This window comes from Coloeus monedula, assembly GCF_965178545.1.
Source record: "Coloeus monedula genome assembly, chromosome: 4".
In the NCBI taxonomy this organism is placed as follows: domain Eukaryota; kingdom Metazoa; phylum Chordata; class Aves; order Passeriformes; family Corvidae; genus Coloeus; species Coloeus monedula.
Window position 1 is genome coordinate 1,142,519 of NC_138784.1, and position 19,858 is coordinate 1,162,376.

Below are 19,858 nucleotides of genomic sequence, written 5' to 3' on the forward strand. Positions count from 1 at the left end.
GACAACAGGCCATTCTCTGGACATGAACACGGCAACGCTGAGGCAAGATAAATGACTTCGCTACATCTTACAGCCCAGATGTTTAAGGCCAGAGAAGACACCACCAGGTTGTCCTGATACTTCTGCTCATCCTCTCTGGTAGGGGCTGTACAGAGAAGAACACAGTTTTAAATTCTAACTCAGTTTGTGCTTCACTGATGAAGGAAGCAGGAAGAAAGGGAAAGGGACTTCGCTTTGGAGCAAATGGGAATTTTCTTGTGGATTTCAGTGTCCAGGATGTAAACCAGTAAGGGATTTTCTTCAGTAAATCCAAAGGACAATTGGCTACAGAAACTCGTATCTTGACACTATTGATAAGCGCTGACAGTTCTCTGGCTGTGACTTATTTTATTCAAACCTGCTTTCTCCGAATGCACATCTGACAGCAGGACTTGCTCCGTTCAGCCTGCAGCAGTTCCACAGGAAAGATGTTGTGAAATTGGCCACACATCTTCGCAACGCTTCCACTTCAACATTTTTCCCACTATGTTCAAATGTATTTGTCAGCTTCCTAAGGAGTGCAGTGTCCATAACATAGGAGACGAGACTTTCATGCAAAAATTGAAAGACCTTGAACTGCAGTGGCAGGAGGAACTCTGGTGTAATACCAGTGCCAGATGGCATGGGTGTGAAAAGCACATTCACATCGATACTGACAGGCTTAGGAAAGACACAGAGCAGGGTGAGCTATTCCCAAAGAAGGTGAATTGACAGTGCAAAGGAGAGTTAATACCAACCAGCTGCTCAGTTACTTTATCAGAGCTGCCCCTGTTTTCAAGGCCTGAAAGAACAGCTCAGTGCCAGAAAGACATCCAGATCATTTGGCTATGCTTGCTCTTATGGAGCACTGTTTTCAATTTCCATCCTAGTGGGGTTGCATACTACTGACCAGTTAAAATCAGCACCTGAGCTACACAGCAGTATTTCAGTGGCAACACTGGACAGCTGTAGGTTCTGCCCTTCCCCTCTCCCAGCATGCTCCTCAGACACACAGCACACTTGCACCAAAACTCACAGCCACACCCACAGTTTAACCACCTGCAATAGTTTTGGCCCTGGCCAATCTAGCCCTGGGTGCATTGTGCAGCAAGAAGCCATGGGGGCCGTGCTTCTCCCTGACTCCAAGCATCGCTCCAGAGGCCACACAAGCTGTGCGGTCAGGCCGTAAGGCTCAATGGCACACAGAGATCAAGTCCTACCCACTGAGAGCACATGTCCTTGTGGAAGGGGCTGATGAGCGCTGGAGCAAGGGAAAGGGCAGGTCTCTGCAGCTGGGGGCAGAGGAGAGGGGAACAAAGTGGGTGTGTGTGTTTGGGGAGAAGGGAGCAGGGAGGGTGTTCTCCTCCTTCCACAAGCTGGGCCAAAGGGGCTGTGGTGGGAGCAGTGCCTGCCCAGCAGAGGAAGCAAAAGGCAGGGACCCCAGCGAGCACAGTTCCCTCTCAGTGGAACAGCGAGTTCTGCTGTTGGCAGCGATCCTCCTCTGGGAGGTTCCTGCCTGCTCTCCTCACATGGAGCTGCTTGTTCCTGTCCCCTCAGAGGCCTTCCCTCTCTGACGTGGGCCACAGCAGCTTTCTTTCCCATGCTCTGAATGAGGAGGGGCAGGTTTGAAGCAGCACTGGGAGGATTAATTAATATTTTAGCTGTTTCAACCATCATGACTTCTGGTTGCATTCATGAGACAAAATTAATCCCCTGCTCTAGTGAGTTGCAGAAGTGCAATACCGAGATGTGACTGCTGGACACAATCACCGCTTGAGTCACTTTGTCATTTTTTTCAGGTAGCTGCAATGGATGGACGTTCTCTAAGAACCATTGGATTAAATATAAAGAAGGACACTTTTCAGGCAATTTGAGAAACTTCTCTCCTTTTATTGTTTTTCCTAACATAGATATCTGGATATTACTGAAAAGCAGCCAAGCAACTACAGCAGTGTACTTTAATTGCCTAAACTAAGGGTAAGTTTACAAAATAGTTTACCCACTGACAATACTAAAGGGCCTCTTGAAGCATGGATAATATATCCAGTTCCCATTATGAAAACTTGGACTACCTATTCTTCCATGGTAGAGTGAATTAAAACTACCTGTTGTACTTTCATATACTAAGAAAAACTACATCCTTAAAAAACTACAATAAGTACAGCTTACTGAAGAATTACATTAAGTCCCTAACAGGCTCGTTTTTTGGACTTGGAGGTATGCCAAGCAACCTCTGTCAGTTCATAGTCTTCTGTAAGGATGTGCAGGTGGAGCCAGTTTCTGCCTCGTAGACGCAGGAACATTGCAACAGCACCGTGGTAAACTGAAAGGTGAAGGGCAAGGCCACGCAGAGATGTGTGTCTGCACAATGAATTAATGTGCCGCAGCATCTTCCTTCCGCAGGAACAGGAAAGCAGCTTCAGGATTGCCAGTGAAAAAAGCAAGAATTATGCAGTGCTCACGTGGCTGCCATCGGGTGGGAGCCCCCCCAGCACAGCTCTGTGCAGGGAATTCCTCTCAGTGGTTGGAGAGCAGCATCCAGAGGCGGAATCGCAGCTGACCGTAAGCTCGCATCGCCTCTGCGTGGGCGGCCGGATCTCGGGCCAGGTGCTCAAAGAGGTTGAGCGGCTCGACCGTTCGCATTGCCGGCGGCAAGCTGATCTCCGCAGGAAGCCTCTGGTTGCCCAGGACAAAGTGCTCCAGGCGTTTCAACTGCAGGCAGCGGCGCAGGTATGCCATGATGTCCCACAGCCGCCGCGCAAATTCCCTCCTGCGCCACTGGGACAGCGGTACGGTGGTCAGCACGTGCATGACCACAGTCTTCCAGGTCGAGCTGGAAAACCCTGTGCCCCTCAGGATGCAGGTGAAGAGCTGCAGGCATTTCAGGTGCAAGCTCTCACACGGCACCTGCCTGGCGACGTGCTGGAAGAATTTTGCCTCTGCCACAGCGTACGTCTCAGGCCACGCTGTGCTTGCGATGGAGTCGGCCTCGGCGGGCTGGCTGCTCACAAAGATGCTGGAGCCGCCTTTCTGGGCCTCTGTGGGCTGGCTGACCACAAAGATGTCGGAGTCCCCGTGGCGCACCCCAAACAGCATCTCCACCATCAGGCTCTTCTTGCCTTTGCTCAGCCGGAATTGGCAGGACCGGCTGCAGGGCTGAAACACCAAGTGCCATGAGTACGACTGAGGCAAATGCAGCCACGAGCATCTCACCAGCTGGTAGAACCAGTGGGAGGTTTTCTCCACGTCCAGGTAGGAGCCGGTGCAGAGTGTCTCTAGGAGGCTGGGCTTCTGCTTCCGCCGCAGCTCCTCCTGCGAGTAGTGCAGGAAGCACAACAGCTTCTCGCCCAGCTGCTCCCTCTCGCACGTGCACACCAGCTCCACACGGACGCAGAAGGTCCTTGCTGCCATCTGCCCTGCACTGTTCAGCTCCAGGTGGAAGGCGTGTCCCGGTGGGGGATTCAGTGGGACCAGCACGCGGTACACCACATCCTGCTCACGGGGACTCCAACCCTCAAAGGCACTGCCCACCCCGATGGCTTCTTGAGGCACCGGGTAGAAACTATTGCTCACGCTGTCAATAAAGACACGCGTGAAGCTCTCCATCAGCTCAGCTGCCACTGAGCGACCTCTCTCCACGTCCTCGACAGGACACTGTATGCGATCCACTAAAAGGATCCCTCGCTTATTCCCAACGTCACAGGCGTTTTCTTCCTCTTCAATTCCACCACTGCTGCCTTTGTCCTTGCCAGCAGCACCACTGCCTTCTTTTTCACTGGCAGCCACATTTCCACCTTCTTCTTCTTTTCCATCTTCATTCTTCTCGCCTTTCACATTCGCATCCCTGTTTTCCTGATCCTTCCCATTCCAATCAGTGGCTCTGTGTTCACTGGAATGACTGTCTTCCTTCAGCTTCATATTGCTGCTTTCTCCTTCATTTATCTTATCAACACCTTCTTCAGTTGAAGCAACATTGCCATGTTCCTCTCCATTTCCATTTTCATTCTTTTCTCCCTTCCTATCGGCAGCACTGGCTTTCTCATCTTTGTCTCCAAGATTGCTTTCTTCATTTCCAATGTCCTTCTTTTCTTCCTCAGTTGCAGCAAAACCACAATGGTCTACTGCATTCTCACCATCACGGCTGTCTTCTTGTCCTGTCCAATCACTGCTTCTTTGTTCACTGGCATCACTGCTTTCCTGCACTTTCACATCCGCTTTTTCTTCCTTTCCATCTTCACCTTCACGTACGTCATCGTTGCCTGCTTTCATATACGCATCATCGGTTTTTTCTTCATTTCCATCTCCTTCTTCTTCCTTTCCAGCATCCTTGTCTGGCTCCACCTTCACATCCTTGTTTTCTCCTTCATTTGCTTCATCTAGGTCTTCCACACCTCCAGTAACATTGCCAGGTTCTTCTTCATTTCCTTCAGCAGTATTGTCTCCTGGCATATTCCCATCACTCCAGCCTTCATCTTTCCTTGCATCATGGCCATCATCACTTTTAACATCACTGTCTTTCTTCAACTTCACATCTTCATCTCGTTCATTGGCATCATTGTCGTCTCCTTCATTTGCAGCCACAGGACTGCCTTCTCCTTCATTTCCGCTGCCACTGTCATCTGCCTCCACAGTCACATCAATGTTTTCTCCATCTCTCTCGGAATCCAAACTGTCTTCTTCCTTTTCTTTTTCCTTCTCCTCTCCCAAGGTCTTGCAGGAGGTCTGGTCCTTGCCGCTGCTGTTGGTTTTGCTGGCTTCAGGACTCCTCCTGCAGCTAAACCACAGGCCCAAGAGGAGCAGGAGTCCAGCAAGAGCCCAGAATGGCCACTGCTGCAGGGCACCAAAGAGCAGGGCTCCCCAGCCCTCGTCCTGCTGCTCCGGGGGCCCTTGCTCCAGCTCCTGCAGCAGCCGAGCCATCTCGCGGTCGAGCAGCTCCTCACGCTCCTGCATTCGCCGGTGCGTGGCCTCATCCAGCCCATCCCCAGCTGGCTGGGGGTACTGGATCAGGCTTTGCACGAGCACGAAGAGCAATGACAAGAAAGCCATGGTCTGCAAGAGGACACACAGAAGGGGTTCAGTAGGGCCGGAATGGAGGCAGCCAGTGCAGGGCAGGAGCCACGGGGATGTGGCAGCAGGAAGGAGAGGGCCCCCAGCAGCTGGCAGGAGGCAAGGCCTGCACCGCTGCCCCAGCAAGCACCGAGCCTGAGCAAGGCGCTCCCGCCAGGGGCTGGGCCCTGGACGCAGGGACAGAACACACGCCCCGGGTGCCAGCGCTTCTGCCCCAGCCCTCCCCCAGCCCTGCCTCCCCACCGCCTGTGGGCACTCACCGCTTGCCCAGGCTCTACTGGGGGCAGCGTCAACCAATGGGGCCTTTTATAGCTGCCCCCATTGTGACACGGCCCCTGTGCTGTCACAGGCCCCAGAGCGCATCACAGGCCAGCCCCACCCGCCATCCCCAGCCCGGGAACTGCTCATGGCCCTGGGCACCCAGAGCCTCAACAGACACAAAGTGCAGACCCATCAGTCGTGAACCTGGGAACCCCAGAGCTTCCCTGTACAAAGCAGGCACAAGTGCCCTCCCACACAAACCCTTGTCAAATATAAATTTGTGTGACATGATCCGTGGATGCTCTTGGTATATAGGTGTAAGCTTTTATTTAATCTTGGAGGGGGACATTTTTTATTAATAATATTTATATTTATTACTTTTGGGGCAGGATGTCATATAGGCTAATGTTTTGTTACAGATTTAGTGAGAAATCTTTCTGAAAGAAATCCAGGCTGCTTGAATGATGCACAGGAAGACGTAACACCCTCCTTAAAGAGGCCCAGTAAGTTAATTACAAAATTTTGGTGTCTTCAACAACCTCTCAGCTCTTAAAACTCTATGGTTCAACACAGTGCAAAATTCTGGGATAGCCAGGATTTTGTTCAGAAAGTAGAATGTCTCATTTTTCAAATTTGTAGCAAAGATGTACATCTGTCACTCCCACCATCTTCAAAATTGTCTGCCTTAAACAGAGTTAACCAATCTCTCTGACTTGTCTGATATTGCACTGGTTTATTAAAGGAAATTCTGACTCTTTCTGCTATCTCTGTGTATTTATCTCCAAAGGACTGTGAGTATGGAAGAGTCATCCCTTATGTTCCTCAGCTCTTCTTTGGGGAACTCACCTACAAATGGAACTGCAGAAATGGGGAGGGAGGAAAAGGAAACAGGATGTGAATCGAGCACCTGCATAGTGACCACAGATGTCCACTGCTAGACAGACACTGATGTCAGGCAGATCATGCCCTCCAAATAGTGCTCAGAAAGAGAACAAGTTTGGGATTCCTGAAACTGCTCTGAATTGGATTTGCTTAAACAGATGTCATTAGTAAAAGCAATCAAAGAAAGAGTTTTGATCCCTCTTCCAAGCTGATGCCACTTATCATGTATCTTCCCTGCATTCTTCTAGGGAAGCTGTTTTTGATGTTGTCCTGTCCTTCTTTTTATAAGGGAGCAAAAATACTTTGTTAAGTATTACTCTTTCAGTTTTGTTTCCTCTCCTCTTCTGAGATACAGTAAAGTGAACATTCAGCAGAATAGTTTTGTATTTTTTGAACACAATTCTTCTTTTATCCAACTGAGGCCCTTCTGTGATCATGAAAAAACAGAAACTGTTGTGAACTAGAGTTTACACTCATAAGAGGTTGACATGGGTCAGTTCTCCAAGGTTATTCTTAGTTCAACTGCTGTGTAAACTGTTGATGTCACTGACTGGAGGCTGCTCTTCAGGACATTATAGATATGATAATTATATGACAGAAAATGCAACATATAGTTGAATCTGACCTTCAAGTTCACTAGCTTAAAAAAGGAAAAAAATGTCTGTAAGAAATTTGCTGCTTTTCCCATTACTAAGATGTAATAGATGCCTTCAAGTTTATACTCAGTCGACAGCATATACACATGGACAGCAGTGCCCATCCATCTTCAAGCTAGGGTACATTTTAAGTGTCAATGATCACTGCCTCCAGAAAGCATTTTTGAGACAAAACAGGCAAAGTCTTTTGCATATCTAGACAATCATCCAATACTAGGATCTTCACTCTCACATAAACACTTCATGTTTTTCCACAGAGGAATCTGAGATAGATTTTTCTGAGAAATAACAAACCACCAAAAATTAATTAAATGACAAACAAGGGAAAAGCACCACTTCCTCACTCAGCACATTTTCCTTGATTTTCATTAAGCATTCAGATTTACAGATGCTGATATTGCCACAAGAGCAGTTTTTTTCTGGTTTAACTTCCTCTTCCAGTAGAGCGAGCACAGCTGCAAAATGCAAGCTCACTTCTAGGCTCTCTTACACATCACCAGTTTACCACATTCCAACCAGTCACAGCTGTGCAACACCCCGTCAGGGTACTGGGATTACTGCAGTGCCACAGACAGTTTAAGTGAGGCTCATGGAGCTGTACAATTTTAACTATGTTTTATATGTATAATTAAATGATGCATGACATGGAAATAAGCCAGCTGTACTGAAACTGAACAAACTAACTGCTCTGATGCAACAGTTAAGCATCTCATCAGTTCTAAAATGAAACAGGTTTAAAGCAAAAACAATATAGAGAACAGAATGCTTGACACTGTTAAATAGCATGGTCAAAGGATAATTTTTGAACATTAAGGAAATGCACTCACCCAGTCAAATTTTCAAAAGAATTCCTGGCACCAAAATGTTCTCTGTTTGCTTTTTCACCATGTTTTAAGAATAGATCACTCTGGGGGAAGAAAATCCTGTGCGCAAAACACTGCGTGAAACTAAACAATCCTTAAACATGGCTAATTTCCATGTGGAGCTGATGATTTAGCACTGTCATCCTTCAGCAGAGGAGAAAGAACTACCTGTCTTTAGTTTATTTAGGTAAGATGAAAAAAGTGAAGAGCGTGAATTTGATCTGGCTTCAATTAACTTCAGTGGAAAAACTCTTGCCATGACTTCAGTGAGAGTGAGACTGCATCTTAATTCATTCTATATGGAGAAAAACAAATCAGCTGAGAATAATGCTTTTGTTTATTAGATGTAAATTACTACCATAGTCGTTTTTAACAGTGCTAAGTAAATCCTGCTTTAAAAGCCAAACGTTGCCTTCAGTCCTGCTTATTCCTCTGTACTGTGTCACAATGCAGGATTCCTGGTCCTCTGACCAAGTCACCGCTGTCACAGTAAGCATGGCTTGCTCTGGGGAATGGCCACATTCCCACACGGGAATGATAGATGTTTGTGGATGTCACTGGTGACAATGTCCAAATCTGGGCTAGGGCATGCCCCCCAGCCAAGAAACTAGGGTGCACACTTTTGTAATATAAATGCATTCACTGAGAACACAGACTACACTTACTAAAATGTCCATGAAAAGCAGCCAAGTAAATCAAATCAATAGGGTTAAATTTGCAATTAGGATTCTCTCTTTCGGCAGGAAAATTTTAGGATAGCCACAAATTGAGAAAAATTTGCTTTTTTTTCTTCTTTTTCTCAGAAGGCAATCAACCTTCTGGTCTGGCTATTCTTTACTTCTCCCTATGAAGTAAAATCTAAAAAGACACACACACGATATTTATGGAAGGACCTCCCAATGAATTAGGAAAAATTATTACTCAGAAGATCAAACAGAAACAAGACTGTCTACACTGTATGAATTAAACATACATGAATTAGGACACTGAGCCTTCCATTCTTTAGTAACAGAACTGATGCTGTCCTGAAAATGACATTAATGAATTAGACTGGTATATGAAAACCTTCTGCATCTGCTCTAGAGGTTGGAATGAGGATGTTAAATGAGGCAGCAGACAACAAGGACGTGCTGCTTAGGGAAGCTGAATATCACTTCTGTGCTTGTGGAGTTCTGCAGTTTGGATGAAGGTCACAGGTTATCTCCAGCTACATGAAAATGAGTGATAAATACACACTGTTGGTCTTAGACTGAAAGCAGTACTGGGCAAAGAGAGTCAAAATATGGAATATTACTCAAAATCATCCCCTGGTTTTCTAAAGATCATAATCTTCTATTAGAAGACAGTTTGTTACCTTCTCCTAATATTAAAGCTGTAATAGTAAAAGCACCTCAATCTTGTAGAAGTATCTAAGATACACAGAATAAGTAAGGTATATGCAGTGAGAGCACCCTAAAAACATCACAAGAGGAGTGACAATTTCTGGGATAGTAATGACATGAACGAGTATCTAAACGTTAAGTCTGAGTGAATAAGAGAATTTTTCAACTAATGGATCAGAGAAAATGTGAAAGGATGAGATATGTGATTAAAGATCATAGTGTATTCGGTTAACACAGGTGGAAAATATATGACTTTGATTCTGTACTACAACATATTTTAATTGATTTGTGTGTAGTTTTAGTTTTATACATGCACAATTTTTTAGAACACATCTTTAGACTGGGACAAACAATAAAGGAAATCCATTGTATGACTTTACATTGATCCCAACATCACTCACTGGAATATCTTAACATTTCCTGCACAGATTCCCATTCGTTAAGATGACAACCTTGAGAAGAAGGAAACCTATAACTGCCATTCAGAGAAGGTCTAAAATTTCAATTGCTGTTTGAACACAAAGGAGCTTTGACATGCTGTGGTTTATTGAAGCACTCCTGCAGTTATAGACACATCTTTAACCACCCTACCCTCTCCCTCTTCCTCCATCCACCACTGATTGATGCAACTGGAAGCTTCAGTAACTGCAGAGCAAAGTCCCGCTTACTTCCAGCTCTCCTGCCCCAGCAAATGCTCAGCTCTTCTGGGAAGATGGAGCTATGCCATAAGCACATTGCACCTGAAAGGAGATGAAACCTTCCCTTCAAAGACACATGTGACCAGGTTTTTGGAACTGCCTGATGTGGCCAGTTCTCATCTGTTTTCCATAAAGAAGGAAAAGAGCCCTGTATTCTCCTCTTCATGAGAGTTCAAGTATGAATTCCAAAGAACAGAGATGCCAGGACTTGTCAGTGACATGACTAACAATTTTATGAGAACTGGCAAAAAACCAGTTCATTTCTCCTACATCTTATTCTCAGAAACCTTGGAATTGTTTTGTCTGAAAGATTTGGGGGGAGGAAGGTGGACTTAATTCTCACAACTATATTAAATATTCAGTACATCTGATATTCTGTTGTCAACACGCAAAATATAGTTTAATTATGATAAGCCATACTGGAATCATTTACAATACATAAATGTGAAAAAACAGCATTAAATTATTTCTTGTTCCATGTGGAAAAATATACACCTTCCAACCCCCCAAGAAAGTAAGACAAGGCACAATAAATTCTGGTAATTCTCTTTCTTCTGACTTTTCAGTTCCATCACAGCTCTCAAAACTAAGATTTATGTGCTGTTTTGCATCTGTATCTGTTGTTGATTTTCCCCCCCTACAGGGATATAGGTGAATAAGTTTGGACAGGAAACGGTATCCCTCAAGCCAAACTGAAAGGTTTATAAAGTTGCTAAGAAAAGTTTGGGTCAGGGCCTAAATATCAATCATCTGCTCACTGTCTTTTTAAACGAGCTCAGGCATTTTCCCAACTGTTCCCAGCAGGTCTCTGCCACTATTTTAAACTAAGATTTCAGCCATTTTTTTTCCCCTGTGTTGACCTCACTAATTTTTCTTTCTCCCCCTCTTTACCTGCCAAAGGCATCCATCAGGATTTTGCCAAAGGCTATCTGCTTTTGAAGTTGAGAGGAATTCACTAATCGTGAGTGTCAAATCCACAGTAAATGCCATGGCCATATGGTATATGCTGCTTTTGGGAATTAGCTCAAAAGGCCTAGCTGTGAGAAGGCCGGCTGTATGTCAGGAGGGTTTTACTGCTAACTTTCATAACTCATGTCAGCTCTTTCAGTTTCTGTATGCATTGGCTTCAGGGAGTGCAACTGTTCCCTGAATTTATAAAAATGTTGTCAAGATCCCTTGATCTTGCTTCCTCTGTCTCTCTCGCACAAACACATCCAAACACATTTATATACACAGTGGAATAGCATGCACAGTGGCATGCAAATCTAGCAAAAGAGAAGCTTGTAAATAAATAGCATGTCATTCTGCTTACTCAATACATTTCTCTGGGTGTTAAACTCATGATAAACATATCATAAGCCCCGATGAAGGCTCTACAGCCTGTCCTATCACACCATCCTGAGTGTAACTCTGCAATGCATAGGAAGACATAAGTTTGAAAAACAGAGCAGAAATAGCTCCCCTAAGGGCAAGGTGCTGACATAGCTGAAACATAACTAACTGGAGAGCATTTGTTTTCACTAAAGAAGGAAGTGTCAGTGACACATCTCTGTGCCTGTGGAGGTGTACTGTACATGCAAAGCAAAAAGAAATCCACCTTCTTTAAAAAATTGGCCATTAATACATAAATATGTCTGTGTTGAAATCCCTCAGACGGTACCATTCTTAACAAGAACTACACACAAGACTAAGAAATTCTGCAGAGAATCACGCTTTTGTGATCCAAAGAGGCAAGGAGAAAGAAAACCACATATGAAGAGTTTAACATATCCACTTAGTGATAGAAAAAGAATTATTACAAAAATAAATGTCAGTCCCCTTGAAACACTTGAGTCAGCGCTCTCAACTTTCTCTGATGCTGTAGGAAGGTGTGAATGTCCTCCATGTGTCACATCATCCGCACCAGCCACACAGGAATGTCTCCAATGCACCTCAGAGCCTTTCAAGGACCACTCCCCTCTAATTTATGTAGAGTCTGTTAACATCCTCTTGGAGCAAACAGAAATAATACTTTTAAAAGACATTTCTACTTCAGAAACATGTGCCCTGACACAACAAAAAACCCAGATTTTAATACTGCCCCGAGGCAGAATTCATCCATCTTTAAGGCTTCTATTATGTATTTCCTGGTTAGTAATACAAAAAGAACTGCTGGCAGTATCACATCGAAACGAAAGTGCCAGAATCAGAAAAACTACTGAAAAGTTTACCTTTATAGGAAAGCTTCAGTCTTGGGATATTTTGTTTTGACGTTCCAGTGACTGGAAGGAACAGCATTGCTAAAGACAGCAGGCTGCAGGCATGTGGCACTTGAAAAGCTCTCATTCTGCTCTCCTCTTCTGTATCTTCTTTTGTACTATGGTGAAATATCTCCCCACTTTTCAAACAATCCAAGTTTTATCTGGAAGAAAAAAAGAAAACATCTGTAGATCTGCTTTACTGCATAAGCAACAATTCTGTAAGCAAGCCAGACCTATTTCTAAAGAGCACCTCAGTTAATTTCTTTGCTACGAAAGTATTTTTCCTCTAGTACAAGTAAATAGTTTTGTTTCTTTAATACTAAATTTACACATTTTGACATTGGAAAAATATGTACTTTTCAGACACCAATGTCTAGCCTAGCTAACGTTTAAGCACAAATTAAATTAATGCAGTATCCATAAAAAGAACATTTGACATTCAAAAGTGACCATGCAACTTGATAGTTAATACCAGTCCATTGGATATCTTACATGTTTTATAACTCTTTTTGTCTCAGTACAACAGCTATTGTGTGTTTATGCTATGACTAGAATGAACTGTAATGTCTCAGATGCCATGGGGGTACAAGCTGAGTTAACAGTGAGTACTTACCCATCAAAAACTAAACTAAGAAAACTGGAAAGAGCAAGCAGTTGTGTTTAGTTTTAATAGAGAAAAAAGTCAAAGCGGATGATGGATTTAAAAGTGCTTTCAGTATGATATTTCCAGCAGAACAACTGCCTCAACTCATCCACCAAAATGTCCTATAAACTTTAATGAGTGTTTCAGGCTGGGGTCAATAGGCTGATAGGGGATTTTGTTAGCACAGTGTGCAACTAAGCCAGCTTTGCAACACTTTTCACTTAGTAAGAATCATTCATATTCCATAAATCTTGAAGTGTTTTACAACTGAAAGCAATTATCACTGCCCTTATTTTCCCTATGCAAAAACGGAACCATAAAGCTGCAGTGAACCTATTTCCTCAAGGTCACACAGCAAGCACAGTAGTTGAAAAGAAAACAGCAACAGCAGTCCTGCTGTCCTTTGTGCCCAGCTATCAAGGATCCCTTTTGCCCAATAACTCGACTTTTGCACATGAAATTATTTGAAATGGCATCTTGAGTTCTGAAGGCAAAACTTCATGGTTAATAAATCACAGAGATCAGAGTATGAAAATATTTGTGAGACCAGATCCTTCCCCCTGCAAGTGCCTGATGCTAGAGGTCAAGGGAGATGGCTGGTGAAATGACAAATGTCAGTGTTTGAGTAATGCTGTAAAACCAAGGAGTAAGGAAATGTTATGGTTAGTCAAGAGATTAATGGCTCATGATGTGCCATGAAAATTCTTTTCTGAAAGGTACTGGAGCTGCCTGATTAAAAGAGCAATCCTAGTGCCCACATCAGCCAGCACTTGCACAGACACCAAAGGAGAGGTTCCTTGCAAGTCCATGAGAGATGCAGCACAGCTTGTGGCCCCTGAGCCTTTCCACCGGTCTGTTATTTGAACTCCTGCAGCACTGGGTCTTGCAATTCTGTGAGCTACAGCAGCACCCAGAACCAATTAGGCACCTCCTGATACAGGCAGTTCATCCTTCCTGGCATGAAAGGATGGAAACAGAATCCCTTCCGTTCTCTCTGACACAGGAAATCTTTCTCAGATGAAACTTGGGCTTTCTGAGCCTCCAGACTTTCGCTCAATAGCAAAAGACAAGGAAGTGTGCAAGAAGAGCATGATGGTGAAAAAGAGGGAAACAATTCGTAAAATCCCCAAAGCATAATTCCTATTGCAGAACACTAAGCTTCTTCCTTCTCAGTCCCCTCTTCAACACTCATATTCAGTGTCTGAATGCACTACTCTTGGCCAAGTGTGAGTACATGTTCACGAAATGACATGGAGAGAAAACAGACAAACATGAAATGCCTGTTTCATCTTTCTCTTCCCTTTATTACAGTATCAGATCCTAAAGGACCACCCTTACTTCTTCTGTGCCAACACATCTATCTGAGGGTGGACCACGAAGGACTAAAGTGGATTAGACTATCCCAGGGTTAAATCGCCTTTAAGAAATTTATTTAGAGGTGAAAAAGGGGAAAAGAAGGAGAGGGGAGGAGGGGGAAGAATACATGAAGATGAGACACCAGCCCTGTTCATCTTCAGCAGGATGATAGTGACAAACCATACTTCAAAAAGAAGCAATTAAGAGGGAGCCAGTCTCACTGCAAGTATGTTGAGAAGTCACGGCCTGAAGGTCTGGGCCTCAGCCAACAGGGAACTCACCAAAGGATATGGGGCTCATTTTCTTGAGGCAAATTACTGTGAAGAATCAGGACTAAATTTGACTAAAAAAACAGTTGCATCAATGCACTGTCATTTGCTGAATTGATTGAGAATCAGCACCAAACTCAGCCCTTCGGCCATAGCTCACAACCTCACTTTTTCATGTAGGCTTTTTTTGCTAATGGGAACCTTCCTTTTTTCTTGGTTGGGTTTTTTTTCCCCTTTCCCCTTTTATTTGAATAATGTCTGTGAAAAACCATTTGCTTTCACAAGGCGGTTAGTTTACACTGGAGGCAGCAGCCCTGTGAGCTCGAGCCAACCCTGTCCTGTCTTTAGATTCATTGCAATCTGGCCACATTGTCACATATATTTTTAGTTTATGATGGTCCTCTAATACAATTCCAGCTTCCACACAGAGTCCTTCCAACAGTCTAGCTCAGGTTAATGAACTTCAGGCCACTTCTCTTCTGCAGGAATTTCGAGGCCCAGGGGGTGGCTGTGCCCAAGAGATTTGCCAAAATCCGCTACGATTTCACCGCGCGAAACGCCAGTGAGCTCTCGGTGCTGAAGGATGAAATCCTGGAGGTACGTGACCGCTCCTGGAAAAGGTGTGTCCCCCAGGGGCAGGAGAGAGCTCGGGATAGCAACAAGCACCAACTCCATTTTCCCTGGTGGTATCTCAGCAGTGACACAAAGCTTTGCTCAAACCCAAAGCTGGAGCAGGCTGCCTGTGCTGTGTCGTGTCATTTCCTCAGCTCAAAGACATCGGTCCCATTTTAACCACAGTGAGGAGGGAGGACAACAACTCGCTCTAGAGCCCTGCTCATCCCCCGCTGGGTCGGTTCCTTATCACCACTTCCTCCTCCACGAGGATTTGTTTTCTCTGAAAAGCACCTTTCTCATAACCTTTCTCTTACTGCAGCACTGTTGGCAGCTGGACAAGGTGGGACGTGACTTGGGCTGACACTGATCTGTGACCTGAGGAAAAGGTTTCTCTGCAAAATGTGGCTTTTTATTTATTTAATTATTTATTTTAATGCAAAAAGACATCAGAAACTCAGTCATTAGGAAAAAAAGGTCTGGAGAAACAGGGACATTATGTAGGAACTATGAGTTCTTCAGCACGCAGAGGTGCTCTCCTGTTCATCCTTACGATACATTCTGATGCTTTCCAGGAAAAGTTTCAGTCCTGGATTGCATCTGAGAGCAACAGATCTGATTAGAGCTCCTGGCCTCAGTGATGTCCTTCTGGCAACTTCACCTTTTGGATGGTTCGGCCCCGCTATACCCTGGTTGTTTATGCCTGAAATCCCATTTTCCCACAGCAGATTTATTTTTGTCCCTCTCTCAGGTGTTGGAAGATAATAAGCAGTGGTGGAAGTTGCTCAACCGGAGTGGGCAGGCCGGTTATGTTCCGTACAATATCCTGGATGTGGTGAAACTGGAAGAGCTCAAACAGGTCTGTAGTCAGGTAATACCTGACTGGTATCAGCTGCAGGGCACAATCTGCCTCTGGGAATAATGTTGTCATTAGACCTCCCTGATTTCTTAGGATACTATGCACCAATCAGGACAGACCTTCAGAAGTAGACAAAGCCAGGAGATTCCTGAGTCTCCTATGATAAAATTCACATTTTGCTACGATCGTCTTCCCAAATAAGGCCTATCCTTCCTATTTGTGCACCAGCCTCCTGCTTTCCATATTTTTCCACATCAAGATTTTTCTTGGGGGTTAAATTAAAGATGGACACTTCCCTCAGCCAGTTCAGTTCAGCACCAGGAACACGTTACTGGAGTGGAGGCAGATGGAAACACCATCTAAGTGAGAATTAACTGAATACTGCAACTTGCACTGCAGAAATGTGGAGCTGGAGTGTTCTAAACACCCTAGGGAAGCATGGAATTGCTTCCCCATTTTGGTATTGCAGCGTTTGGGCAAAGCCTAAGGCGGCCCAGCAGGCTTCTGGATAAATCCCTGCTAGTTTAATCAAAACGTCAAAAAACTTTCCAGTCCGCTCCAGGCCCTTGGCAGTGGTCCCACTTCACATCCCAGCTACGGAGCAGTGAGGCTCTGCCTTCCAATGAGATCGAACACGTTTGGCACAACTAGGAATTCCCTTGCGCAAACTTCAGACTTTGCTTTGGGTTCTTCATTCCCAGAAATTAACTTCTTCCATGCAGCTCCACCTGAGGTCTCCCCAGCCCCACATCAGCACAAGGAGAACACGGCAGTTTGTCCCTCCGTGGGTGTGAGGCAGAAAGCTTAAGAAAATTAAAAACGACCAAAAAAAATTCTTACTTTTCTTTCCCTTTCTAACCAGTCTAACCAGAGGTACAAAGGAGACCTGAGCCCCAGGGGCTATGGCCCATCCAGCCCAACCCACAAGCTGCCTGCCAGCTACGCCGGGGATAAGTGGGGCAGTGAGATGTTGTCGCGCCACTCTGCACAGGACGCCAAAGAACGCACGTGTGTGTCCCACTCTGGGCTCCCCTGGGTTTGGGCGCTCGGGGGACCAGACCTGCCCAAGGGGCTCCCCTGCACCTTTTACTGATCACAGCAATGGAGCAGCACTGTGTCTGGAGGCCATTCCAGGCAGGACAAGAGCCAAGAGAGCAGCCCTGGGGCTTGTGACACCGCCGGGGCTCTCGGGCGGCCCGGGCCGAGCAGGGCAATAAGTGATCACCCCATGCCTCCTTCCTCCAGTTCTAACTTCCTCCTCCTCCTCCCAAGGAGAGAGTTTCCTTTCTCTTCCAAAATGTTTAAGTGTGTCTAAGGAACAGCTCAGGTCAATCCCTTTCTCTCACTTCCTTTTGCTCATCTCCCGGCACACACACAGTGCCCGCCTGGCCGCTTCCTTCATGTGGTTCCACAGAATTCCCGGCCAAACAGGAGATCCGCATCACTCCCTCACCCTGCACGTGCTGTGGGGCTCACAGAGCAGGAGAGAGATCAGGGGCCCTGCTCACCTCACCCCTTATCCCACCCTGTCCACTCCTGGAAGCAGGAGCCCTTCTGGGACGACAGGAAGCCCCACCATACAAGGACACAAATCTGTTCGTATCACTGAGTTATTCTCCACAGTCTTCAGGAGTTTCATGGGGAAAGCGATACTGGATGAAGAGTCACTGGAGTTTTCACAGAAGCACAGGATGCCCTGGGCTGGAAGGGACCTTCAAGCTCATCCCATCATGAGTGTGTTGCTCATTCCCAGTTTGTGCTTCCTGCCGCTTCTGTTCTGTTGCGGAGCAAAACCTGGAGCTCTGCGATCAGCAAATTAGTGACTAGAAGCAGCAGAGAGGACTGAAAAGGTCTCAATTCCAAACCTCCAATTGTAGATTCTCACAGAACTGTGCTTCCACATCAGGCAACAGCCAAGGGGTGATGGGAGCAAAATAAATGGCAACACAGGGGCACAGGAAAATGGGAATCACTTTTCTGGGCTGAATTTAAATAAGAATGTTGAGCCACATCCCCATTTGCCTTACAGTTTCCCCACAAACATTTAATGGCATTTTTGACTGAAGACTTGCTTTCATTCCCTACTTGTTTCTACAGAACTTATTCACCAAACGGATGAGCTGAACGACGAGCTGCTAAAGAAGATCACAAACAATAAAATTCAGCCTCCCCACAGGAATTTCAAAGTGGAAAAGCCTCAGCAAGTTTTCGTGCCCCTCACCTTTGAATCCAGCACTGAAGAAGTCAAAGCCTGGCTGGAGGCCAAGTCATTCAGCAAAGAGTAAGATTTGCCCTATTGCCACGTGCAATGCTCGTCCTTCCCTGGAGAAGGAGCGGGGGAGGCCACCGGCACCATCTCACCTGGGACAAGCCACTTGGATTTACTTACAGAGCCTGTGTTGCAAATTAGATTTCAACCCTGTTCAATCCAGGCTCTATAACCAGAATGTTCAGAGCCCAAAGTCACTCCCTTTCTCTGGTATAAATATTTTCTTGGAGACAAACAGTTAACTAACTAAATCCAAGGCCTGAAATGCTACTGGAATTGCAGCTGCCACCTTGGAACAGCCCCAGGGCCCCGTGATATGGTCCCACTGCAGCTCCTGGCCTCCCATCTCCAACTCCTCACCTCTGGCACGAGGCCACGTGCAGCACAATCGTCACCTCCCTACTTTGTGTCTCCCCAGGACCGTGGAACACGTGGGCATCCTCACCGGAGCTCAGCTCTTCTCCCTCAACAGAGAGGAGCTGAAGAAGGTGTGCGGTGATGAGGGAAACAGAGTCTACAGCAAGATCACAGTGGAGAAAAACCAGCTGGAGGTAAGCATTTTTCTGGATAATTCCTGCTGGAATGGGGGCTGTACCAGCAGCGTCAGATAGCTCATTAAACAGGCATTTTAAAAAATACAATTGTGGGGAAAAAAAATGCAACCAAACCTACACCAGCAATAAAACACACGTAAAAATTCCGAAGTGTCTTTTGAGCAAATCTGTAAGATCCCCCTGTTTCCACTAATTAATCTGCTTTTTACTGATATCACTTATCTCTTTGAAACTAGCTCTACTTTTACAGCATTAATTAAATACTGTCACTTAACTGCAGCTTGAAGTTCAAATCCAAACTGCCTGTTTTGTTTCCATTCCAGAAAAGCAGAGGGGAGTCGGAGCTCCAAGAAATCACGAAGCGCCGCCAGGAAAGGATTGATTCTGCAAATTAAAGTCTCTCTGCTTTATTTCAGCTCTTAGCCCTAAGTAGTGCAGAAAAAAAGGGAATGAAAGCAATGATTCCTGGCCCAGGCCAGATGCAGCAGAGCTCCCCTTGGGGTCCAGCTGCCATCAGAGTGACAATTCCTTGAACACTGTTGGGAAGGGTTGACAATAAGACCATGTCCCACTGGGAAAGGTGTTTTAATTTTGCATGAAGTATTTTTTTTATAACTATATATTTTATACTGAAATTTTCCGTGCATGCGATCAGAGCAGGATTCACACGGGGCTGGATGTACAAGGGCTGGCTTCAAGCAAAAAAAGACCCCCAAAGCTTTTCTCCGAGGGCTGTCCCCTGCTCCCCACTCTCCCCTGGCAGAGCAGGCGTGGCACACAGCACAAGAGAGGCCAGCCTCAAGGCTTGGAGCCTGGACCAGAGGAATAAGGCTTTAGAACCCTGCAATGGTTTGGGTTTAAGGAAAGGACATTAAAGCTCATCCCATTCCACCCCCCTGCCATGGGCAGGAATGCCTGTCACAAGCCCAAGTTGTTCCAAATCTTGTCCAACCTGGCCTCGGACACTTCCAGGAATGGTGAGTCATGACCTCTCTGGGCAACCTAACCCTTTCTATTTCCATTTCCATTTCCTCCTCAGTGCAGGTGTCCCCTGCAGCCCACGAGCACAGGGCCGGTGACAACTGCCTGTCCTTGTCCTGTCCCCCTGTGCCCCCTCGTTGGACAAGGCTAGAATGGCAACACACATTCCCGAAGTCTGGCTGCTTCCTTAAATCCATGGACCAGCTAGTGCTATCTCTGAACAGCTGAAATGAGCTTTCAGTGCCTAG

The 19,858-nt window shown here is 45.6% G+C and overlaps 1 protein-coding gene across 1 annotated transcript; it reads right to left on the reverse strand.

The window, feature by feature from the left end:
* Positions 1–2,535: 2,535 nt before the first annotated feature.
* On the reverse strand, positions 2,536–4,287 carry LOC309572109 (inositol 1,4,5-trisphosphate receptor-interacting protein-like 1; the record flags this gene model as incomplete). Its single annotated transcript, XM_082280124.1, is given in 3 exon segments — positions 2,536–3,862; positions 4,050–4,053; positions 4,056–4,287. Coding segments are annotated over 3 exon segments (1,563 nt in total).
* Between the last annotated feature and the right edge of the window lie 15,571 nt (positions 4,288–19,858).